The following is a 25,766-nucleotide window of genomic DNA, read 5'->3' as shown; positions in this document are numbered from 1 at the left end:
AGTCCACACTGACCATCGGACGATCATCTCACCAGCCGCACTTTATCCCTGCATTTCCCATGGCTAACCCATCTACCCTGCACATCCTTGGATGCTTTAGCATGGCCAATCCATCTAACCTGTATATCTTTGAACTGTGAGAGGAAACCAGAGCAAACCCACACAGGGATGGAGAGAACGTGCAAACTCTTCACAGACAGATGCCCGGGGGTGGAATCGAATCCATGTCCCTGAGGCAGCAGCACTAACCATTGAGCCATCGTGTTCCACTAGAAAAGTATCCCACTCAATAAAGCAGGAACATGATAGCATTATCAAGTCTCTCCAGCCTGTCAGGAAGGTTTCCGAACCTCCATTACTCTTTATAGCGTCTGAATTGTTTTTACATTGCACTACCTGGTAAGAGATGGAAAAAGGTTCAAGAGTGGCTTTGAGAAGGGATTGAAAGCTTAAAGGAGGAAACTTTTCCAGGATATGTGGAAAGAGTGGGGGAGCGAGTAACTGGAGAAAGGGGCTAGTATTACCTAATGGACCAAATGGTCTCCTGCAGTGCCATGTTGATTGAACGATTCTGTTTGATTCGGTTTCAGATATGCTGTATGGCCATACAGTACGTTTAAGGAGCAGTGTATTCCCGGGCCGTCCCCAAGGCTATTCCTTGGGTCGATTCCATCCATATACCGGAAGGTGAGGGTTTAGACAAAAGGGAACGAGTCCTGAATGTACACAGGATCATACATGCTGTTGATTCCAATCTGGTCTGTCGAAAGAGCATATACTTTGAGACAGCCCCACTACTGGCACTTACGCTGGAAGTGTCGCAGTCAATGATTACTTGGAGAAAGTCAAACTATGTCGAACTTGGTTTTTAAAATCAAGAAACTTTTCTTTAAAAGAACAATTCTGTTTGTACGGAGGGAGGAATGTTACACCTAAGTGCCAACACCATCATAAAGTGATTTAGGAAAACATCTTTCTCCCCATCTCAGATGTCAGGGAGGTATTGGTGTGGTGGTAATGCCATGGATTGGATTAGATTCCCTACAGTGTGGAAACAGGCCCTTCGGCCCAACAAGTCCACATTGACCCACTGAAGAGTGACCCACCAGACCCATTCCCCTCTGACTAATGCACCTAACACTATGGGCAATTTAGCATGGCCAATTCACCCTAACCTACATATATTTGGACTGTGGGAGGAAACCCATGCAGACATGGGGGAGAATGTGCAAACTCCACACAGACAGTCACCCAAAGTGGGAATCAAACCCAGGTTCCTGCTGCTGTGAGGCTGCAGTGCTAACTACTGAGCCACCACACCACCCCAGGGCCCAGTAATGCAATAAAAACCTCTAAGGTGATGTTCTGAGGATATGAGTTCAAGACCCAACACGGACGGTGGTTGGAATAACTCCACAGAGGCAGGTATCCTGTCACCCTTTATTTCACGTGGAGAGTCCTTGACACTGATCCAGCTCCCTCAGAGCCAGCTCTCACAGTGAGCAGAACCTCTGACACTCCTGTTTATTCTTTTCTCTTTTTTAGTGCATAAATCTTTATTCAGTTTCCACCACCAGGAAGAAAGGAAACACCCGAGTGGCCAGTAACAAGCAGTGTCCTTCACATCAAAGGGCAATGCTGTGAGATCAAACAGTGAAGGGGAGGGCAGGGATTAAATCAAAATAGAGTTGGAGGGGGAAATAATGCACTCCACTCCCTGCGGCGCCCACCTCTCCCTGAAAATCTTGAGGGTGTTAGTGGACACCGCGTGCTCCTTCTTCAGGGACACCCGGGCCCTAACGTAACCGTGGAAGAGGGGCAGGCAGTCGGCCCTAATGACCCCCTCCACAGCCCACTGCCTGGACCTGTTTATGGCCAGTTTGGCCAGGCCCAGGAGCAGACCCACAAGGAGATCCTCTGACCTGCTCTCCCTCCTCTGCACTGGGTGCCCGAACATCAGGAGCATGGGACTGAAGTGTAGCCAAAAGCAGAGGAGAAGGCTAACGCTCCTGTTTATATCTGTCAGGCAGGACTCGATGATTGGACCAGTCAGGGAACTCAGATTTTATGAAATCCACCTAACTGTTACAATCACCCCATCCCTCCCCCTCTGGGTCCGAGGATATGGGCTGGTTCTTCTTTAGTGGAGCTCCTCCTGGGGTGTTTTAGCACAGGGTCAGGTTCCTCTAACTCTGCCTCAGATCTGGGCGATGTGTAACACAGTCCCTAGCCTCTTGTCCCTGGAGCATCTCGGAAGAAATTCAGTCTCTTCTTCAGGTGGCAAAGGCATCGAGGCAGCAACATCCACCGGTGTCCATCTCAGATTCCGAGGTCTCTTCAACCCCTGATGGAGAGGGAGAGCCCATGGGTTTTGGAAAAGTCGGAAAGGCTGTTGAGGAGCCGCGTACAATTTATTCCTGCCCTGTTTGTGAGTTTGTAGCTTTCTGATGGTCCGCATGCTTGTTCAGGACTGCCACACCCACCCGACCATTATACATCACTGCACCTGACCTCGCGTCGACCCTGCCTCTTACCCATACAGGGCCACTTTCAAACTTCATCACCTGAAGTAAACAGTCTCTCACTTAGCAGAGTCTTGTGTCTGGCATTGGCATTCCTGATGTTGTTTCACCCTCCCATCCCAGGTTCAGGAAGGTTAGAAGTAACCTGATGTAGAGTCTACTCCCCATGAGCAACTCTGGTGGAGCCATTCCCGTAGTTGTGTGAGGGATGGTCCTGTAATCAAACAGGAACTGAGACAGTTTGGGATCTAGTGAAGCTGTCAGTTTTTTCTTTATGCCTGCCCTCAAAGTTTGGACTGTTGTTTGTGCCTGACCATTGGAGGATGGATGGTATATGTCCTTATAAGTTAAATATTTAGGAAATGCTCAAATTTCCTGCTGGTATATGATGGTCCATTGTCTGTGACCAACACTTCCATGAGTCCGTGTATTGGAAAAGGTTGGTAGTTTTTCCATCTTCATCCCTGTGTTTGATGAATGCATGTCCAGCCACTTTGAGTGGGCGTCCCCAATGACTAAGAATGTGAACCCATGAAAGGACCTACATAGTCAACATGTAACAAGTCCAGGGTTTTCCTGGCCATTCCCACGAATGTGGCAGGAGCTGTTGGCAGTAATTTCTGTCCTTGTTGGCACTGTGGGCCCTGCCCCACCAAAGTGACTATGCCTGCATCGAATCCTGGCTGCTAGACACAACTCCTCGCCAATATCTTCATTCTGGTTGGTCCTGGTGGAGTTCAGTCGGTAACTGGCAGCAACTCTACTATGATCTGGTCTCTCTGGGTCCAAAAAGGTTTCAGTTCTAGTCGTTATGGCCCTTTGGTTTCCCTCATCACCACCAGCTGTTTCAGCTTTGCCAGGACTGGATCTTTCTGTATCGAAAGTCTGATGTTTTCAGCTGTGACTGGAAGTGTCTCATTATGGACTCTTCCAGTGGTGGTACCACTGGTCATGTATCTGCCAGTGGGAGGTGACTCAACACTTCCGCATTCGTTACTTCGCCTCCCGGACAGTGTTCCAACTCATATTTATACGCAATTGGTATGAGAGCTTACTGCTGAATTCACCCTGAATCTATGGGTGGCATTGCCTTGTCCTCTTTAAGTGGACCCAGCAGAGGCTGTTATTATTACAAATTTATGTCCGTAAAGGTGATGGTGGAACTTCCTGACTTCAAATATGACTGTCAAATGTTCCTTCTCTATCTAGGTATATTTACGCTCTCCATAGCCAAAGTCCTAGATGCATACGTTATTGGGTGTTCCTCTTCATTGGGCCACCTATGAGCTAATACTCCCCCAATACCTACAAGGAGGCATCGCATACCAGGTCTCGCCTGGGAAATATGGTGTGCCAACACATTAGAGGATGATAGCTATTTCATCACTTCCCTGAAAGCTCCGGCTTGGCTCCGTAACCATTCCCAAGTCGAACCCTTTTTTAAGAGTTAATGCAAAGGTGCCAGGATGGCAACCAGGTTACGCATGAATTTTCCGTAATAATTCACTAGGCCAAGGAAAGACCTAAGCTCCAGTACAGGCATGAGAGCCGAGGCATCCTTGATCACCTTCACTTTATCTTCCAATAGGGTGACCCAATTTTGTCAAGTTTAGCTTTACATTTGCCCTTGGCTCCTGACACAGAGCCTGGTACCATCAACAGGTCAAAGGTTTAGCTCAGTTGACAGAGTGAAGCCAACAGCGTGGGTCCAATTCCCATCACTGGCTTGAGGGTACCATGAAGGACTCTCCTTCTCAACCTCTTCCCTTGCCTGAGGTCTGGTGGCTCAGTGGTTAGTGCTGCTGCCTCACAGCACCAGGGACCCAGGTTCGATTCCTGCCTCGGGTGACTGCCTGTGTGGAGTTTGCACATTCTCCCCGTGTCTGCATGGGTTTCCTCCGGGTGCTCCCACAATCCAAAGATGTGCAGTTTAGGTGAATTGGCCATGATAAATTGTCCATAGTGTTAGGTGCATTAGTCAGGGGTAAACATAGGATGGGGGAATGGGTGTGGGTGGATTACTCTTCGGTGGGTCGGTGTGGATATGTTGGGCCAAAGGGTCTGTTTCCACACTGTAGGGGAATCTAATCTAAATCACCACCTGTCGCTTCTCTCTCTAATGAGTGAACAGCCCCTATGGTCCGATAAGACTATTGTAACACAACAGCTTCAGGTCAAAGCCACAGCACCTATGTACTAGACCTCAGGCTTCAAGGTGAGTGTCTCTAACTGTTTCTGTGTGCTCTGTAATCTAATTTCCTTTTCTCATCTGCAGGACCTGCATATTGTAGACATGGAATGCTACAATACTTTTGGCAATATCTGGGGGTAAGACAACTTATATTTATTTGGACCATTTTTTTAAAGAAGGATGAAACATTGGAAGTACACGGGAGTGCAGCTATAGAATCATATAGTCACAGAGCCATACAGCACAGAAACAGACCCTTCCGCGTTCAGCACCTCTGAGCCAATCAGGTTTCCCAAACTAAACTAGTCCCATTTGCCTGCATTTGATCCATAGCCCTCTAAACCTTTCTGATCAGATCCCGGGGACTTAGCTACCTTTATGTGTTTTAAGACTACCAGGACTTCATTTTCTGTAATGTGGACTGTTTTTAAGACATCACTACTTATTTCCCCAAGCTCCCAAGCTTCAACGTCTTTCTCCACAGTAAATACTGAGGCAAAATATGCATTTAGTATCTCACCCATCTCCAGCAGCTCCATGCATAGACGGCCTTTGTTGATCTCTAAGGGGCCTTATTCTGTCTATAGTTGCTCTTTTGCCCTTAATGTATTTATAGAATCGCCTTGAATTCTCCGTAGCCTTTATCTGCCAAAGCTATGGAATATCCCCTTTCTGCTTTCCTGCCAATGCACTTTCTTGACTTTTGGGGAATCAATGTTTGAATTGACAGTTGATAGGTAGAGAGGAAGCTTGGTCAAAGAGGGAGCAAAACAGCCAGGCAACCCAGTTAGCTATAGAGCACGGTGCTACAGGTACCCTCTCTCAAAACAGACAGCCTTGGACACAGCGACCCGTGCTGGATTATGAGGGTTTTGTCAGGTGTCGGTTCGGGAGCTCTGGGCCACAGGGTGGTTTGTGCTAGTCTGGATCAGGTGGGGTCAAAGGTAGTTTGGAGCGTGCAAAGTGGCAAAAGAGACAGCAATTTTGCATGCAGCCGAATTGTCCAAATAGGTTAATCTGAATCGAGTCAAGTAAAATATAAAATAAGTCCTGACATATTCTGAGAAAAAAGGCATTTTTTTGTTATAGAATCATAGAGTCCCTACAGTGTGGAAACAGGCCCTTCGGCCCAACAGGTCCACACCGATCCTTCGTTTGGGCAACTCTGTTTTTTTTATATTGTTGGTTTGGTGGGAATGTACCTGTAATAATGTCAAGATTGTGGCTTTTCCTTGCTCTGCGGAGAACTGGCATGGTCTAGATTAAACAAACAGCATCTACTGGTTCTATGGGAACCTAGAGTTAAGCCAGTCACAGAATGGGAGTAAATGCTTTGAACAACCCAACTGCTCCATTGGAAGCTTTTAGCTGATGGAAAATTGAGATGTTGATAGAATCTCTAGGATGTGGAAAGAGGTGTTCAATCCATCAAGTCTTCACTGATCCTCTGCAGAGCATCCCACGCAAACACAGACCCCCACCCTATCCCTGTAACCTTGCATTTTACCCTAGTTAATTCACCTAGTCTGCACACTACTGATATTTTAGCATAGTCAATCCACCTAACCTGCACTTCTTTGGACTGTGGAAAGAAACTGGAACACCCAGAAGAAACCCACACAGACAATATGCAAAATCCACACAAATAGTTGCCTGAGGCTGGAATCAAACGTATGTCCCTGGCGCTGTGAGGTAGCAGCGCTAACCACTGAGCCACGGTGCCAACCATGCTTTATCAGGATACACAACATTGGACTGGAACTGTTTTGTGTATATATATATATATATCTAGCGGATTGTCTGATTAGCAAAACGTGCAGCAAAAAGGTCCAGGTAAGCCCTTGACAAGAGCCTCATGTTATCTTATTTTGGTGACTGAAATCCTATCGGCTTTAGATGGGCAGACATTTGAACAAATGTTTTTGTCCGAAACGTCGATTTTCCTGCTCCTCGGATGCTGCCTGACCTGCTGTGCTTTTCCAGCACCACTCTGATCTAAACAGACATTTGAACAAAGCTGATTTCGGACTTTTCAGCATGTATTTAGGGTTGGGTTATTAACTTTGATAGGAGTGAGATGCCTGGGAGGACCTAGCAGACTGGTAAGAGGCATGGGTGCCTTGGTCTTATCAGACTTGGAATATTACAGGATTGCGTTGCCATTGTCTTCCCAGACTATAGGGCTGCTGCCTCATTAGAGAGACGACTGGTGACAATTTAACCTGAGGGCCATCACGCCTCAGGTGATGGGAAAGGTCAAGAACAAAACTCCTTCACAGTGACCCCAGCCAGCGCAGGAATCGGGCCCATGCTGTTGACATCACTTCATAGTGCAAACCAGCCATCCAACCAACTGAGCTAAGTGACCCCCCCTAGTGGCACTGGAGGAATGCAGCAGGTCTGGTAACATCTCCGGAGAGAGAAACGGAGTTAACATTTTGAGACTGATTTGAGCTATAGGGAGAGGCTGAATAGGCTGGGACTGTTTATCCTGGAGTATCGGAGGCTGAGGGGTGATCTTATAGAGGTTTATAAAATCATGAGGGGGATGGATAGAATAAATAGACAAGGTCTTTTCCTTGGCTTGGGGGAGTCCAGAACTAGAGGCCATAGTTTAGACTGAGGGGGGAAAGATTTTAAAGTGACTTAAGGGCCAATTTTTCATGCAGAGGATGGTGCATGCATGGAATGAGCTGCCAGAGGATGTGGTGGAGGCTGGTACAATTACAACACTTAAAAGACATCTGGATGGTTTTACGAATAAGAAGGGTTTAGAGAGATATGGGCCAAATACTGACAAATGTGACTAGATTAATTTAGGATATCTGGTCGGCATAGGTGAGTTGGACCAAAGGGTTTGTTTTCGTGCTGTACATCTCTATGACTCTATGACGTTTCAAAACCATTCATTGACAGATACATGGGTCATTATTCTCCTGTGACAAGCTTAGCTGAGTCTATACCTTAAGTTCAGTGTGCTATGGCTACTTGCTCCTATGCACAGCTCAGTTGGCTGGATGGTTGATTTGCAAAGCAGTGAGATACCAACAGCATTGGTCCAGTTCCCATCTGTGGCTGAGGTTACCATGAAGGATTCTTCTCCTCAGCCTCTCCCCTTGCTTGAGACATGGTAGCCCTCAGATTAAATCACCACCAGTTGTCTCTCTCTCTTTAATGAGAGAGCCGTCCTATGGTCTAGAAAGACTATGGCAACACAACATAGCACTTGGGGAAATAAGTCTTGGGTTATCTTCTCTTGGGCAGAACTTAATTAGCTTCTCAAAATAATTTAGCCAATGTTATTCAGGCTCCTGGAGGTAGGATGAATTATTGAAATTCCCTCAGATACTGATCTCCTCGATAGTGTGTGATGGATTCTATTCTTTAACAGCACTCAACAACACAATGGGGTGGTTGTGGATTCTCCCAGTGCTCTGTTATCTCACCGTGTAATTGTGCCAGTGGCCTTTGTTGCTTCCTTCTCTCTCTCCACCACATTGTCAAGGAGCACAGATTCATGAAGGAGGCCACTCAGCCCAATCTGTCTGCGCTGCTTCTTTGAAGCTAAATTTATTTACAGGATGCGGGCTGGGCCAGTGTTTATTGTCCCACCCCTAACTGCCCCTATGAGAAGGAGATGGGTGAGCTGCCTTCTTGAACCGCTGCAGTCCACACACTGTAAGTCGACCCACAATGCCCTCAGGGAGAGGATTTCTAGGATCTTGACCCAGTGTCACTGAAGGCACGGCGATACATTTCTGAATCAGGATGGTGAGTGGCTTGGAGGGGAAGTTGCAGTGGTGGTATTCCCATATATCTGCTGCCATTCTAAGTGGTGTAGAAAGGAGGCGATGGCGTAGCGATACTATCGCTTTACTATTAATCCAGAGACCCTGGTAATGTTCTGGGGACCTGGGTTTGAATCTCGCCACGGCAGATGGCGGAATTAGAATTGAATAAAAATCTTGAATTAAGAGTGTAATGATGACTGTGTTGTCAGAAAAACCCAACTGGTTCACTAATGTCCTTTAGGGAAGCAAGCTGCCATCTTGACCTAGTATGGCCCCCATTTGACTCCAGACCCACAGCAACATGGTTGACTCTTAACTACCCTCTGGGCAATTAGGGATGGGCAATAAAAGCTGGTAAAACTAGCGATGGCCATTTCTGATGAATGGACGGTGCTGTTGAAAAGTCTTGTAGATGCCATTCCCTTCTGACACTATGTGTCAGTGTTGAAAGTGGTGGATGGGTGATTGTGTTCAGAGGCTGTACCAATCAAGCAGTCTGCTTTATCATGATTTGGAGATGCCGGTGTTGGACTGGGGTGCACAAAGTTAAAAATCACACAACACCAGGTTATAGTCCAACAGGTTTAATTGGAAGCACTAGCTTTCGGGGTGACGCTCCTTCATCAGGTGGTAGTGTCAAGCTTCTTGAATGCAGCTGAATCTGCATCCATCCAGGCAAGTGGGGAGATTTCCATCATCTTCCTGACTCATGCCTTGTCAATGGTGGATAGTCTATGGGGGGTTCAGGAGGTGAGTTACTCACAGAGTAACTCTGACCAGCTCTTGTAGCCACAGTATTGATATGGCTGGTCCAGTTCAGTTTCTTATCAAATGTATTTCAGAATCTTAATGTTACCATTGAATCTGCTTCCGTCACCCTTTCGGGAAGTGCATCCCTGATCAATAATAACTGCCTGCAAATAGAAAAATGTCTTCCTTCAAGTTGTCCTTCCAATCTCCTTTGACTGGAGCACTTCAGGAGAAATAGTTCCACCATATTGCCTCAACCTCAAGTCCCTTTGTAATTCTGAGCACACCTGTTAAATCCCAATTTTGTTTCTTTGTTGTAAAAATCCCATCATCAAGCCTTGCCTAATGGATACCTAACCCTTGTTTTACAATGGTTTACCTCTCACTCACCTCTCCTGGGTGACATCATGGCACAGTGGTTAGCACTGCTGCCTCACAGCGCCAGACACCCGGGTTCAATTCCCACCTCAGGCGACTGACTCTGTGGAGTTTGCACATTCTCCCTGTGGGTTTCCTCCGGGTGCTCTGGTTTCCTCCCACAGTCCAAAAATGTGCAGGTTAGGGTGAATTGGCCATGCTAAATTGCCTGTAGTTTTAGGTGTAGGGGAATGGGTCTGGGTGGGTTGAGCTTTGGAGGGTCGGTGTGGACTTGTTGGGTCAAAGGGCCTGTTTCCACACTGTAAGTAAACTAATCTAAAAAAAAACAAGAGAATAGGTGGGCTGGCTACTCCCAGGGCTCTGCCAGTTAGAAATTGCAAGCTTTGCAGACATTACAACACCTTGGCAGTACATCTTAAGACAACTACTTTTAAGCCTGCATTTGTCTTTGCTTCAACTGATCAATGTCCTATGTCTTTGACATCCAACTGAAAAGTTTAGGTTGTACCTGGGCCGTCAAGCGTACCTACTGCTCACTGATACTGAGATAATCCACAAGGTGTTTGTTGAAGATCATGGCAAAATCTTTGCCAGCGCTAAAGTAAGTCAAAAGCAAAGAACTGCGGTAGCTGGAAATCAGAGACAAAAGCAGAAATTGCTGGAGAAACTCAGCAGGACCGGCAGCAGCTGTGGGGAGAAAGCCGAGATAATGTTTTGGGCCCAGTGACCCTTCCTCACAACGGTTCTGAAATTATTTTATATTCAGTCGTGGGATGTGGATGGGCCAGCATTTATTGCCCATCCCTATGTGCCCCCCGCGAAGGTGCTGGTGAGGTGCCTTTCTTGAACCACTGCAGTTCCATATGCTATAGGGTTGATCCACAATGCCCATGGGAAGGGAATTCCAGGATTTTGGCCCAGCGACAGTCAAGGAACAGCGATATATTTCCAAATCGGGATGGCGAGTGGCTTGGAGGGGAACTTGCATGTTCCCATGGATCTGCTGCCTTTGTCCTTCTAGGTGGAAGTGGTCATGGGTTTGGAAGGTGCTGCTAAGGGTGTTTGGTGAATTTCTGCAGTGGTTTTGTTGATAGTACACACTGCTGCTACTGAGCATCGGTGGCGGAGTGAGTGGATGCGCGCCATCAAACGGGCTGCTTTGCCCTGGATGGTGTTGAGCTTTTTGAGTGTTGTTGGGGCTGCATCCATCCAGGGGGAGTGGGGAGTATTCCATCACATTCCTGACTTGTGGACAGGTTTTGGGAGTTAGGAGGTGAGTTACTCACCGTGGTATTCCTAGCCTCTGACATGCCCTTGTAGCCACTGTGTTTTTGTGGCAAATCCCATTGAGTTTCTGGTCAATGGTACCCCACCCCCCCCAAAGTGTTGATAGTGGGAGGATTCAGTGATGGTAGAACCATTGAATGTCAAGGGGGTGGGATTGTCTCTTATTTGAGAAGGTAATTGCCTAGCATTAGTGTGGCAAAACTGGTACTTGCCAGCTCAAGCCTGGATATTTTCCAGAATCGTAGAAACCCTACCACACCATTCCTCCAAAGGAGCATCCCACCCACACACACCACCTTCCCCTATTCCTGCATTTCCCATGGCTAATCTACCCTAACCTACACCTGTTTGGACTGTGGGAGGAAACCAGAGCACCCAGAGGGAAACCCACGCAGACACAGGGTGAACGTGCAAGCCCCACATAGACAGTCACCCAAGGCGGGAATCGAACCTGGGTCCCTGGCGAGGTAGAGGCAGTGGTGCTAACCATTGAGTCTCCTCTTGTTACATCCAAGGCGCTCTGAAGTGAACTCTGCTAAGTTTCTCCAGCAATTTCTGTTTTTGTTGTGAAAGTAAGGCAGTAGAGTTGAGATTTGTTGTGTTTTCCTTTGCTATTTATTCATGGGGTACATTCGCTGAGCCAGCATTGATTCTGTCGTCTGTGCTGCGGAACCAGCCACAACCTGCTGACAATCGAGGGTAAAACTTTTCCACCAATGCCCTTTTCCACTCTTTGTAAAATGAACAAATACATGCTTTAAACTGCCCCCAGTGGGGCACAGTGACAAAAATGGCAATTTACTAAAGGGCAATGGAAATTGATCAAATTTAAACGAAAATATCATTTTGGGGATGGAGGTACAACCCAGACTGCTATGGGAACCATTCATCCTGAAAGATGTGTACTGAGCCGATAGACTCCTATACATGGACATGTGAACAAAGATCTGAAATGCTCCCTTATAGATATCTCTAACCAACTTAATGTTACAACTCATCTCTAGAGAAGTTAGATGGGATGAATCTTCGCCCTTTGGTTGGGGGGGGGGGGGGGGGGGTGGCAGGTGGAATCAATGATTGAAGCATGAGAAGGGCTTCTTTTCCTTAGTGCAGAGGAAACTGAGGGGGGCGTGATTAGATTGGATTCCATACAGTGTGGAAACAGGCCCTTTGGCCCAACAAGTCCACACCGACCCTCCGAAGACTAACCCATCCAGACCCATTTCCCTCTGAATGATACACCTAACACAATGGGCAATTGAGCATGGCCAATCCTCCATAACCTGCACATCTTTGGACTGTAGGAGGAAACCGGAGCACCTGGAGGAAACCCACACAGACAAGGGGAGAATGTGCAAACTCCACACAGACAGTTACCCAAGGCTGGAATCAAACTCGGGTCCCTGGCGCTGTGAGGCAGCAGTGCTAACCACTGAGCCACTGTGCCACCCCCAAGTAGAAAATGATGGACAAGTCTCACAAGTCTTAATGAGAAGAGGCACTTACTTGAACAAGGGCTAGTTTACATCGTCATAACAGTAAGGTCAAATTACATTGGCTATTGAGACATAATTGCAAAGGCCATTGTTGAGCAAAACTTGAATTTTCCCCACCCAAGTGTGTGCAGCATCATCAGCTTGGGTGGAGTTTAATGCAGTTGCTAGCATTAACCATTTCAGAAACAATGCCTTACACAATAAAGTGCCCATCCCTAATTGCCATTGAGAATGTGGTGCTGAACTACCTTCATGAGCTGCTACAGTCCAAGTGATAGAAGGCCAGCTGCAGAGCTGCTGGGGAGGGAGTTCCAGGACTTTGTCCCAGTGAAGGTGAAGAAATAACGATACAATTCCACATCAGGATGGTGAGTGGCTTAGAGGGGATCTTACAAATGGTGGTGTTTCCCATGTTTCTGCATTAGTTTAGCTACTGGCTGAGGGATAAACAGTGACCAGGACATGGAACATGACCTAGTGCCACGTAATCTTTTATGTCCACACCGTTGATAAAGGATGGGGTGGGGGGTTACTCAGTTCAGTGTCTCATCTGAAGGACAGTGACCCTGACAGTGTAGCACTCCCTCTGTACTGATTGTAGCAATGACACTGTAAAAGTGCCCAGTTGGGTGTGAGGTGCTTTGGGTCATCCTGAAGTTGTAAAAAGTGCTATAAAAAGGCAAAAACCTTTCCCATTTCTTTGGAAATAAATATAAAAGTGTATAAGTCTGTTGTTCATATTCAAACTGTGTCTGGGTAGTCTTCACTCATTTATAGATGATGCTTCTTTCGTCTTTAAGTTTCTGATTCATCTTCCTTTCTCCTTTTCCCCCTCAGACTCACCGCTCAAAATGTCCATTTAGTGAGAGTTTTTTTCAGCCGGATAATGATGACTGGAGGAGAATTCACCAAATCCTGGCACCAGCCTTCGGTCCTACCCAGTTGAGGCAGGTTTGTGTTACATCTGCTGTTGTCTGTGAGTCACTGATAACCACCACCTTGAAGGGAGTCAGGTGTTACAGTGCACTGTCTCTAACCAGCAGCCATCACTGCCACTTAGTTCTGATTGGTCCTTAGTCTGAATGTTTGTAATTATAATATTATATATATAAGAGATGTCTTTGGTTTGTTTGGATAGAGTCAAACTCCAATGTTTGTTATTTCCTTGATATACGACAATACAGAACAGATCTACATTTGTGCCTCTGTGTACAGTACAAAGATATTTTTTATGAACAAAGCACATTTTTGAAATTAAAAGATCAGGAAGTATGCTACAGATAAACTTGACTATTTATCGGACACTTGCAGATCCAGGCTTCATTGTGAAACTTCTAAATTGAACCATCTCCCAGTAGTTCTGATTGTTATAGGATCTGACCTCACTGATCCACAGACGGCATTTTTACTTCACATCAACCCTTTATCCACACTTCTACAGCATTTTATAGGGAGAATGGGGAGGGGCAGCAATTTTAAAGAGGTGCAGCTGGCACAGTGGGCCAAATGGCCTCCATCTGTGCTGTGCCATTTGTGTGATACTTTACTTCTGGTTACGGCTGGTCTCACCTCTTATTCCAGGAACTTCCCTTGCTTTCCACAATTTGCGGATGTCCCTTTAATTTTTCTTTTCCAGATGCTTCCGCCCATGGCCACAAACGCTGATGATCTTGTGCAACACTTTGGAAAAAGAGAAGGAAAGCCTGTCATTGTGAGGGAGTGAGTGCAATACTTTTACTGCCCTGGGCAAGCAATCTATATCATCTGCATCATTTGGTGCTGTTTACTATGGTCATAATAGCATTGTATAAATGTAATGTTAATTTATTGCCATGTGTATCTTGTTACAAAACACACTGAGAAGTGTCCGGCGCCATCTTAAAACACAGAAAAATAAACCAGAACATAGAATATAAAGGCAGAATAAAATGAAGAAATAAAGGAAGTGTGTGTCTTTATAGAAGTTGATAAAATCATGAGGAGCATGGATAAGATTAATAGCCAAAGTCTTTTCCCCAGAGTGCCAGAGTTCAAACCTAGAGGGCATAGGATTAAGGTGAGAGGGGAATGATTTAAAAAGCACCTAAGGAGAAACGTTTTCATGTAGAGGGTGATGCGTGTATGGAACAAGTTGCCAGAGGAATTTAAAAGGCATCTGGATGGGTATATGAATAGGAAGGATTTTGAGGGATATGGGCTGGGTGCTGGCAAGTGGGCCTAGATTGGGTTGGGATATCTGGTCAGCATGGACGGGTTGGACTGAAGGGTCTGTTTCCGTGCTGTACGCCTCTATGACGATGACTCCAAAGTGTCCAACTTTACAGTCCTTCTGGTGAAGTGCTCCACCATGGACCATGGGGCTGGTGGCCAGGAGTATCTTTTGTACCAGGAGCTCTATTGAAATCCTTTCCTCACCTTTTGACGTTTGAGTTCTTTTAAAAATTTCTAGATTATTTGCCCAGTACGCTCGGAACGTCCTGGCGATGTCACTCTTCGATTTGGATATTCGCCGGGATGACAGAAGCCATAACTTTCTCTATTACTGGGATCTCCTACTGCAGGCTCACTGCAGACACTCCGCCATCTCTGTGACACGTGGGTAACGTATGCAACATTAATGCATGCAGGGTCTGTTTCTGTATGACTCTGTGACTCTGTATATTGATAGGCTCATTGTTGCCCTTGTAATCAAGACAACTAACAGAAATGACAAACGCAGCACCTCAAGCACTCTGCTCCTGAGATTTAAGTTTCAGTATGTTTGATGTTAAAAAGTCCTTCGTTCTGTCAGAACCAGCCTTGGCTCTAAGTATAAAGTATTAAACTATTAAAAGCATCAAGCACAATGATTAAGTTTAAATCCACATCAAAGTCTATTGCTGCTCAGAATGTGGCAAACGTTCTGAATTCCCATTCTTCTTCCCAGTGATGTTTCCGGTCTTAATGCCTCTCCTTCGGATGATTAAGTTCCATTTATTTTGGAAGGAAGCCATTGGTTACTTCACAGGCTTGGTCTGTAAGGCCCGAGTGAGGAGGAAAGATTTCAAGGAGCCACAAGTAAGATTTGTTTTTTATTTCTGCTGCTGCCCTTTAAGGGTTTTCTGTGTTGTAATTATTCTCTTTCACTCTATCTGCTGTCTCCTTCTGTCTCTCCCCATCTGTTTGTCTTCTCTCTCACTCCCTCTGCACTCATGGGAATCATTAGAACATAAGATCTAGGAGCAGGAGTAGGCCATTTGGCCCCTCAGGCCTGGTCTGCCATTCAGTAAGATCATTGCTGATCTTTTCATGGACTCAGCTCCACTTACCCACCCTCTCCCTATAACCCTTAACTCTTTTCCTGTTCAACAATCTATCTCTCTTTGCCTTAAAAACATTCAACGAGGAAGCCTCAACTGCTTTCCTGGGCAGGGAATTCCACAGATTCACAACCCTTTGGGTGAAGGAGTTCCTCCTGAACTCAGTCCTAAATCTGCTCCCCCTTATTTTGAGGCTGTTCCCCCTCGTTCTAGTTTCACCCGCCAGTGGAAACAACCTCTCTGCTTATATCTTATCTATTCCCTTCGTAATTTTACATTTCTATAAGATTCCCCTTCATTCTTCTCAATTCCGGTGAGTATAGTCCCAGTCTACTCAATCTCTCCTCATAAGCCAACCCGGAATCAAACTCGTGACCCTCCTCTTCCCACCCTCCAGCGCCAGTACATCCTTTCTCAAGTAAAGAGACCAAAACCGTACATAACTCATTCCGTACCTCTGAATAAAAAAAGCCAAGGTACACAAGGGGATTTGTTACCAATGATGAGAATGACCTTACTGCTGGAGTGGAATCTGTCATGTATTTTACCCACCTCAGAGAGACACTGAGATATCACTAGTTTCTGAGTGCATAACAGGTTTATTCATAAGAATTTGAAAATATCTCTGCAATTACAAAATGTGCAGAAGGTTCAGCTTCTAGCAGCTTCTGTGTGGTGTCTCTTTACTTTGCTCAGTGTCCAGTCCCCATTCACAACTAATTTTGCATGCAATTCTGCTCTCCTTCCTATCGGAAAGATGTTGTGAAACTTGAAAGGGTTCAGAAAAGATTTAAAAGGATATTGCCAGAGTTGGAGGATTTGAGCTATAGGGAGAGGTTGAACAGGCTAGGGCTGTTTTCCCTGGAGCATTGGAGGCTGAGAGGTGACCTTATAGATGTTTATAAAATCATGAGGGGCATAGGTAGGGTAAATAGACAAGGTATTTTCCTTGAGTAGAGGCGTCCAAGACGAGAAGGCAGAGGTTTAGGGTGAGAGGGAAAGATATAAAAGAGACCTAAGGGGCAACTTTCTCATGCAGAGGGTGGTACGTGTGTGGAATGGGCTGCCAGAGGAAGTGGTGGAGGCTGGTACAATTGCAACATTTAAAAGGCATTTGGATGGGTATATGAATAGGAAGGGTTTGGAGGGATATGGGCCGGGTGCTGGCAGGCGAGACAAGATTGGGTTGGGATATCTGGTCGGTATGGACGAGTTGGACTGAAGGATTTGTTTCTATGCTGTACATCTCTATGACTCCATGATAAGTACAGTGAGCATGGATCAGTTACTGGACTATCGTTGTTCATACCTACAGCTCCAGCCTGGCCTTTCTAAACCACTTTAAAAAAACTTGCATTGGCTTCTCTTTAAAACCATTGATTTTTATCTCCCTAGAAATGCGGTAGTTTTCTTCAGTACCTTTTAGATCATGAGGAAACCAAAATGGAGAAGGGAAAGAAATCGCTGCCGACCTCCGGTAAGTAAGCAGTCTATGACCAATTTTTTTAACATTCATTCATGAGATGTGGGCATAGACCATCATTTACTGCCCATCCCTCATTTGCCCAGAGGTCAGTTAAGAGTCAACCATACTGCTGTGGGTCTGGAGTCACATGTAGGCCAGGTAAGGGTGGCAGTTCATGACATTAGTGAACCAGTCGGTTTTCAACCCTCCCCCACTGACAATTGATTATGGTTTCATGGTCATTATTAGACTCTTACTTCCAGATTATTACTCAATTCAAATTCCACCCTCTGCCCGTGGTGGGATTCAAACCTGGGTCCTCAGAACATTACCTGGCTCTCTGGATTATTGTTAAATCAAAGTTCCCAAAATCCTGGTTATCCACCCGCCATCACGTTGCTGTTTGTTGGAGCTTGCTGTGAACAAATTGGGCTTCCGATCAGCTGATCCACCCTCTCGATTGTAAACACCTTGGGGATATCGTGGGGATGTGGATGGTGCTACATCAATGTGACGTCCTTACATCCCTCCTGCCTTCCAAACATTTTGTTTCCCTCAGCGACGTTGACTGAAGATGAAGTTGTGGCCCAGGCCTTAGGCTTTCTCCTCCGTGCTTACCAGACGGCAACCCACACATTGGAATTTGTTGCGTATTTATTGGCCAGGCACCCCAGCGTCCAACACCAGCTTCAGCAGGAGGTCCACACGGCCGTCAAACAACAGGTACCTCCCCAAAACAAAAAAACCCAGCACCAGACATCCACTCATCAAAACTGACCCAATCCTCAAGCAGCCATCAAACAGATATGAAATAGGAGCAGGATGGAGGCCTTTTGGCCCTTCAAGGCTGCTCACCCATTCTCTAAGATCATGTTGATTCTGATTGTGGCCTCAACTCCACTTTCCTGACCAACGTGTTTTTTAATATTCATTCATGGGATATGGGGCATAGACCATCATTTATTGCCCATCCCTAATCCCAATTTGAGAGTGAACCACATTGCTGTGGGTCTGGAGTCACATGTAGGCCAGACCAGGTAAGGGCTTGGGCTGATGGCTCAGTCCCTCACGGCAGCAGACACCCGGGTTCGGTTCAGCCCTCCGGCGACTGTCTGTGTGAAGTTTGCACGTTCTCCATGTGTCTGCGTGTGTTTCCTCTGGGTGCTCCAGTTTCCTCCCACAGTCCAGGTGCAGGTTAGGGTGGATTGCCCATAGTGTCCAAAGATGCGCAAGCTATGTGGGTTAGCCATGGGAAATGTGGGATTAAGGGATGGGAGGAAGGGGGGAATGCAGGATCTGGGTGGAATGCTCTTCAGAGGGTCTACGGTGGACTCTATGGGCTGAATGGCCTCTTTACGCACTGCAGGGATTTTGTGTTTCCCAACTCTCGAGCAACTTCCTCTCCAACTCACCAGCAATGATAATCAATGGTAGTAAACCTCTGTAGCTTCCTAAGGGACAGCACTGAGAAAATTCCAAACAATAATGACAACTCAGAAACCCAACTCCCATTTCTGCCTAACAGAATCTGTGTCAAATTGTGAGAGATGCTGATTTTAAGTGCATTGATTGGATGTTGTGGAGATTGTTCGGTTCAAAACATTCTTCACGTGAGATCTAGAGAGTTATGACCATGTTTCTGATCACACTGGGGAGAGATGGGAGAGCAGAACATTTGCAACTACCTACCTCACCAACTCCAGAAACTGCACCCCAAAGGAAATTTGCTGATCGCATCCCAAAAATACAATCCCTCCCGCAATAATACATCATGGTGGCTCAGTGGTTAGCACTGCATCCTCGCAGCACCAGGGACTTGGGTTCAATTCCTGCCTCGGGTGACTGCATGGAGTTTACACACTCTCCGTCTCTGAATAGGTTTCCCTCAGGTGCTCCGGTTTCCTCCCACAGTCCAAGGATGTGCAGGCTAGGGTGAATTGGCCGTTGGAAATATGAGATTAACAGGGATAGGGTGGGGTGGTGCAGACTGGATGGACCCAATGGCCTTTCTCTCCCCCTGTAGGCTTTCTAGGATAATATGCAGCGGACAGGCTAAACAGGAGTGAGTGGAACTTCTCAAAATGAGTGAGAGCCAGCTTTGGACAAGAGGAGAACGTGATAGAGTTCACATTGAACTTTCTCCCACCAGTGGTGACCTGGTCTGGCCAAAGAGAAAGAGAGCATTTAGCAGCTGTATATGTTTAAGGATAGAATTCCAAACATGGGCTCTACAGCGGAATGCTCAAAATAGAGAGGGATTCTCTACGTAATTACACAAGAAAAATCTCTGCCCAGCACCACCAAGTCAGTGGAGGTTTCTCTTCCAGTTTCCTTCACAATGTCCCTCGGAAATACAAACCTGGAAGAGAAATTATCCCTCATCTCAGTTTGGAAAAAATTCATGAGAGAAAAGGTTCAGGCATTAAGAAATGGTATGAAGGTCTGGATTAACTCATTATCCCTTTCCCCATATTGGCTCCCTGGCATTCCCAAAACAGGGAAGTATCTTAACTTGTACTTATGATTCCCAATTCTCAATCTGCCATTGAATCATTGTTTGATGTTAATGCAGCGTCGCTCATATCTGGGGTGGAAGCACTCGGCCAATTATTCAATTGCGTTCTCGATAAATCCTTCAACATTTCGGGGCACCTCTGGCTTTACTTTATATTTTGTAAGGGTTTCACCTACGAAAACATCGCAGGAATGGAATACCTCGACATGGTCATCATGGAAACATTGCGGTTGTTCCCTCCTGTGGTTTGGCTGCAAAGGACCTGTCGAAAACTGGTGGAGGTGTGCGATCTGAAAATTTCCAGAGGAATCCAGGTCACGGTCCCGGTCTGGGTGATGCATCACAGCAGGGAATTTTGGGACCATCCATGCAGATTTGACCCATTGAGGTAACCTAGAGGCGAACGACCACCATCTTGTTTATAACCAGTTGACAATGCCACTTGCTTCATCCGTTAATGTTTGGGAAATACAGAATGGAAGAAGCAGCAATATCTTTCTCTGCGAGTAGCTTTTTAACTGTTTGTCAGAATATTTTGACAAGTTACCACTAATCTCTTAAATTGTCATCAAGTCTAAAGCCTCCGCCCCCATAACAAGAACCGGGTCCATCAACATTCAAAAGGCCACGGATCATAAGAACATAAGGAATAGACGCAGGAGTAAGCCATTTGGCCCATTGAGTTTGCTGTTGCATTTGCTAGGGGGTTGGTTAGCTCAGTTGGCTGGATGGCTGGTTTTGCAATATAGAGCAATGCCACCTCTTGAATGTACAGAACAACCTCGATTATCCGAATGAGACGTGCAGGGAGTATTTTGTTCGGATAACTGAGAGTCCGGATAACCGATTGTTTGGATAATGGATAGCGTTTTTACAGGACCTTGAGATTTTGTTCGGATAATTGATGTTCGGGTAATTGAGGTTGTTCTGTACTCAATACCTGAGCAGCCACAACTCTCTGGAGTGGACAATTCCAAAGATTCACAAGCTTTTGAGGGAAGAAAATTATCCCACCTCGGTCCTAAATGGCCAACTTCACATTTCCTCTGTTGGTATTAATGACACTGCACTTGGAGTATTGTGTAGTGTTTTGGTCCCCTTACTCGTGGAGGCCTGTAGTTACTTCAGAGGCAATTCAGAGGAGGTTCTCTTGATTGATTCCTGAGATGAGGGATTTTTCTTATGAAGAGAGATTGAGCAATTTAGGCCCATACTCTCCCTAGTTTCAGAAGAATGACAGGAGATCTAATTCAGTAGAAAAGATGCTAAAGGGGATTGAAAAAATAGACTGTTATGAAGCAGAGGTCAAACCCCTCTGTTAATTAAACCAAACTTCCAGAAAAACCCGCCTCACCTGTAAACTGATAAAATATGAGTGACAGACAATGCCTACATTTCACTATTTAAAGAAAAAAAATAACAATTTGTTTTCTTAACTCTAATAGTGAACAAAACTATTCACAAATTTAAGCCCCCATTTTCTTAACCACGTACTATTTGACTCCAACTCTATAAAAAAATGCTGTTCCAATAGCACACATTTAACATTACATTAACTTAATCTGAAGACCCCACAGTCTCTTGCCTTCCCCACTGCCTTCAATCATCCAGCTGGTAATCTCCCTGAGTCATCTTCTTTCGTTTTACCGTGATTATGTTTTACATGAAAAAGGTTCCTTTTGATAGAGAGTGATTTCTAATTTCTTTGTTAGCAAGATGGGCAGTTAAATCTCTGGCTCTATAGCAGTCGCTCGCTGTTCAATGGCAGTTGCTCTCCCTCTAATTTTCAAAATAACAGGTTCATATAACCCCCACGACACATTAAATTATTATAATTTGATTGGTTTCCAAGTGTCAAAACAACAAAATTCAAATTCCATTCGCTTCTGGTATCCTGGGCATAATTTAAACTCATTGGTTAAATTCGAATTGTTGTCAAAACAACAACCAAAACTCAGGTATCCATTTAACATTTGGAACAGCAGGACCTTTAGCTGCTTCAATTTAAGAAAAGCACTTTCTATCTTAAAGTGACCATGCATGCTCTCGACTTCGTAACAAGATATAGTTTTAGGATCGGGGCGTCAGATTTAAAACAGAGATGAGGAGGAATAACTGCTCTCAAAGGGTCACGAACCTGTGGAATTCACTCCCCCAGAATGTGGTGGAGGCCGAGACACTGAGTAAATTTAAGGAGGACATAAACCGATTTTTAATTAGTCACGGGTTGAAGGATCATGGGAGCAGACAGGAGAATGGAGTTGAGCCCGAGATGAGATCAGCCATGACGGTATTAAATAAGGTTCAAAGACCTGAATGGCCTACTCCTGTGCCTAGTTCTTGAGTTCTTATTGATTTTTGTTTATCAATGTGTGTAGGTTCACAAGAGAAGAGCGAGATCTTCGTGACCCTGTGTGCTACCTGCCTTTTGGCCTCGGCGCATTCAGCTGCATCGGGAGTGAGTTTAGCGTTATGATGGTGAAAGTGGCTTTGGCCTCAATTCTCGCGCGTTATCGATTTACCTGGTGTTCACAGACCCCGGTGAGTAATGGTGCTGTCAGACCCCGGAGACATCACTTACTAACAGCTCATTGTAACTGTTGATAAAGAGATGAAGTTGGGAATGTGTAAGGCTCACGCGTGGTATGAATAACAGCCTGGCATGGACTGGTGGAGTTGAATGGCCTGTCGGTGTTCTATCCAGTGTATGCAATCGGTGAAGCTGTGGAACACAATGCCACAGTAGGCCAAGTCATTGAGTGTATCTAAGACAGAGATGGATAGATTCTCGATTAGTAAAGGGGATCAAAGGCTACAGAGAGAACGCACGAGGATGGGGTTGAGACACATATCAGCCATGATGGACCTGATGGGCCAGAAGAGTTCTTATACCTCATGGTCCTAATTCCATATATTCTCTGTGTGGATTTCCTTTGGACGCTTTGTTTCCTCCTACAGTCCAAAGATGTGCAGGTTAGGTGAACAGGCAATGGGAAAACTGCCCATGGTGTCCAGTAATGTGTAGGCTAGGGGGATTAGCCATGGGAAACTCAGGGTTACAGGATTAGGGGGATGGGTCTGGGTGGGATGCTCTTCGGAAGGCCGGTGTTGAACCGATGGGCCGAATGGCTTGCCTCCACACTGTGGGTATTCTATGATTCATTTTCCCGAAAGAGGGTGAATTTAGCCCACCCTCTTCACCCTATCCTCAAAACGCTCACTGGGCAGAGACTGTCCAATTGGCCATTCCCATGGTCCCCGGCTGATTTCCTTCCGTTCTGCTACAGCTGGATCCCGAATATTGCTGGTGATAGCGGGAGTCCCTGGCCAGGAGGCAGCAAAGCTTCTGATCAACTGTTGGTGACCCCTCCCCCCAATCTCTCCCTATAACTCTCTGACCAGAATAACAACAGAACCTTTCTTGCATAAGGACCTGCTTCAGCTCAAGACTGTCCCTCTGTGTCAAAGTTTCCAACAAAAAAAATGTTTGAGGCTCTTTAATATAGCCCCAGCTGTTCACTCTTGCCTGCTGCTTATTTGCAGCCATGAGCTGTTGTTAGGTAGCGAGCCTTAACTCAGAAAACCAGGTAGGAGCTGCAATGGGCTATGGATGAACGATTGACTCTCTCACAATGTTTCCAATGAGATTGAAGTCCAGCCTTCATAGCTGTGTGGAAGCGGGCCATTCAGTCCATACTGACCCTCTGAAGAACATCCCACCCAGACCCACCTCATAAATCTACATTCCTCTTGGCTAACCCACCGAGCCTGCATGTCCTTGGACCCTCGGGGACAATTTCACAAGGACAATCCGCCTAACCTCCACATCGGTGGACTGCGGGAGGAAAACCCGTGCAGACACAGGGAGCACATGTAAATGTCACGCAGATAGTTGCCCGAGGCTGGAATCGAACCCAGGTTCCTAGCGCTGTGAGGCAGCAGTGCTAACCACTGAGCCACTGATGTCCTTCACTGGTCTTTGTGCCTCCAGATATTTCAAAAGCCATTGAGCACATGATACAAGGCGCTCCATGAGAAACTGTAAGTGGGCGGGTGTGCTCGTGGGGCTCAGGGTTTCTGGGGTCGTGCCAACACTGAACCCGACAATGTTTCACATTATCTCCATCTCTGCTTCCTTCCTACAGATGTACCTTGATATTGAGACACTGGGTGTGACCAGGTCCAAAATACCCATCACCCTGCAGATAGAGCTGTTGTAGTCCAGAGGAAAAGGAACATGTTGAGATAATTGTCAGCATTAATGGAGATCTTGAGGACCTTTCAGAGAAATTAGATTCATCACCACTAAATGAACTTGTCCAGTGATGTGAGATAACAGTGATTATATATCGGACAGTTTATAAGACTGACTGAGGAGAGTTAGGCAGGAAGACACGTAAGCCTTTCCCAAGTGCATGCTTCACTTAAGTGTATAGTCCTTGTTCTCCCTGCGTGTACCTGTTGGATATTTCTGAGTAAAATTTTCTATATCATACTCACTCAAACCAATAAACCAGCATTTGTAAATATGATCATCTGTCTTCGGTTTTGTGAGTCATATTAAGATGGAATGGGAATGTCGGAATAGTCAAAAGTCTATTTGACCCTTTGATCTCTCTCTGTGACCCTTGCTCCCTATCCCTTACTACATTGTGTTAACAGCTGGTGGTAACGCCTCAGTAATTCAGTATTCTGGGACTAATCAACTGGGAGACGTTCAAATCTCACCGTGGTGATGGGAGAATGTAAATTCAATGAAAAGCCAGTCACAGTAATGGTGAGCAAGACTGAAATAACTCCACAGAGGCCGGTATCCAGTCATCAAGTTACCCTTTACTTTCGCGTGCACAGTGCATGATCCAGCTTTCTCTCTCTCTCCCCTTGCCACTGATCCAGCTCCCTTAGAGTTGGCTTCCTGCCTGAGCAGAATCTCTGATGCTACTGTTTATATCTGTCAGCCAGGGTTCCCTGATTGGTCCAGGTTAACAGCCCCAATCCGGGAACTCCACCTAGCTGATCGAAACGTCGATTTTCCTGCTCCTCGTATGCTGCCTGACCTGCTGTGATTTTCCAGCATCACACTCTCAGCTCATTCAAGTCATGACAATGACAACCATCAATGATTAAAACCCACCTCTTTCACTAATGCCCTTTGAAGAAAGAAAATCTGCTGTGCTTACCCAGTCTGACCGACACGTGCCTCCAGACTCAGCCACAACATTTGCCTTCTGGAATGTTACTAAGCTCAAGGGTAATTAGGTATGGGTCACAAAAGCCCTTTGACACCCACACTCATGGAAGAACAAAAACAAATTTGATTGGGTCTGAGATCAGAGATTTCCACTTCTATGTTTGAGGTGTTTCCTCATTTTACTCTGGAGAAATTTGGCTGACATTTTTAGTCTGTGCCCTCTCGTCTGAGACTGACCAACCAACAGAAATAGTTTCCCAACTTCTGCCCCATCAATCACCTTAATATCTTGGAAAAAAAAACTTGGGTCAAGCCACTTCCTAGACTGTCTAAATTCTGGGAAATACAATCTGACTTTGTGTAATCTTCCTTCACAATGTAAGAGGGTATTGGTGGCATGGTAGTGTTACCAGTGGGACTAGAAATCTCAGGGCCTAAGCTAACATCCTCATCACATGAAAGACTAAACCAAAGGTAAAATTGCCTCAGTCTTACCAGACTGTAGGGCTGCTGTCTCATATGGTACCGTGACTCATGGTTCGGCACAGATGGATTGTGGACAGCAGTGTAAGAGCCTTAAGTCCTTCACTATTGAGTGTTGAGGAATTTGGCCAGGCAGACGTGAGTATTTTAGAATCGTTTGGTTTTCCTCTCATTCAAGCAGTGGCTGAACTGACCCCTCACTGTCTATTGTCCTCGTTCAGCCCGGTAAGGATTGGTCTTGGCAAGGGGGAAGAGTGAGGGAGAGACGGAGAGAGAGAGATAAAAAGTTGAGGACCTTTATGGAGTTGAGAACTCCACAAAAGAAGTGAGAGAAAGAGATTATATACACTAAAAAAGGGGGAGAGAGACATCTAAGGGCAAACATGAGAAACGGATCC

General features: G+C 45.8%; 1 protein-coding gene across 1 annotated transcript; it reads left to right on the top strand.

The window, feature by feature from the left end:
* Window positions 1-607: 607 nt before the first annotated feature.
* LOC122541976 (cytochrome P450 3A24-like) lies at window positions 608-24,207 on the top strand. Its single transcript, XM_043679271.1, has 12 exons — window positions 608-687; window positions 4,798-4,850; window positions 10,134-10,233; window positions 13,253-13,366; window positions 14,052-14,134; window positions 14,865-15,010; window positions 15,342-15,472; window positions 17,110-17,191; window positions 17,739-17,902; window positions 19,859-20,082; window positions 22,073-22,235; window positions 23,840-24,207. Exons 2-12 carry the CDS (start codon window positions 4,816-4,818, stop codon window positions 23,912-23,914), a joined length of 1,317 nt encoding a protein of 438 aa, XP_043535206.1. The 5' UTR covers window positions 608-687; window positions 4,798-4,815; the 3' UTR covers window positions 23,915-24,207.
* The last annotated feature ends 1,559 nt before the right edge of the window (window positions 24,208-25,766 follow it).

Source organism: Chiloscyllium plagiosum, chromosome 39, assembly GCF_004010195.1.
Source record: "Chiloscyllium plagiosum isolate BGI_BamShark_2017 chromosome 39, ASM401019v2, whole genome shotgun sequence".
In the NCBI taxonomy this organism is placed as follows: Eukaryota; Metazoa; Chordata; class Chondrichthyes; order Orectolobiformes; family Hemiscylliidae; genus Chiloscyllium; species Chiloscyllium plagiosum.
Note: the sequence above shows the minus strand (reverse complement) of the source record. Positions and strands in the feature narration are given on the sequence as shown.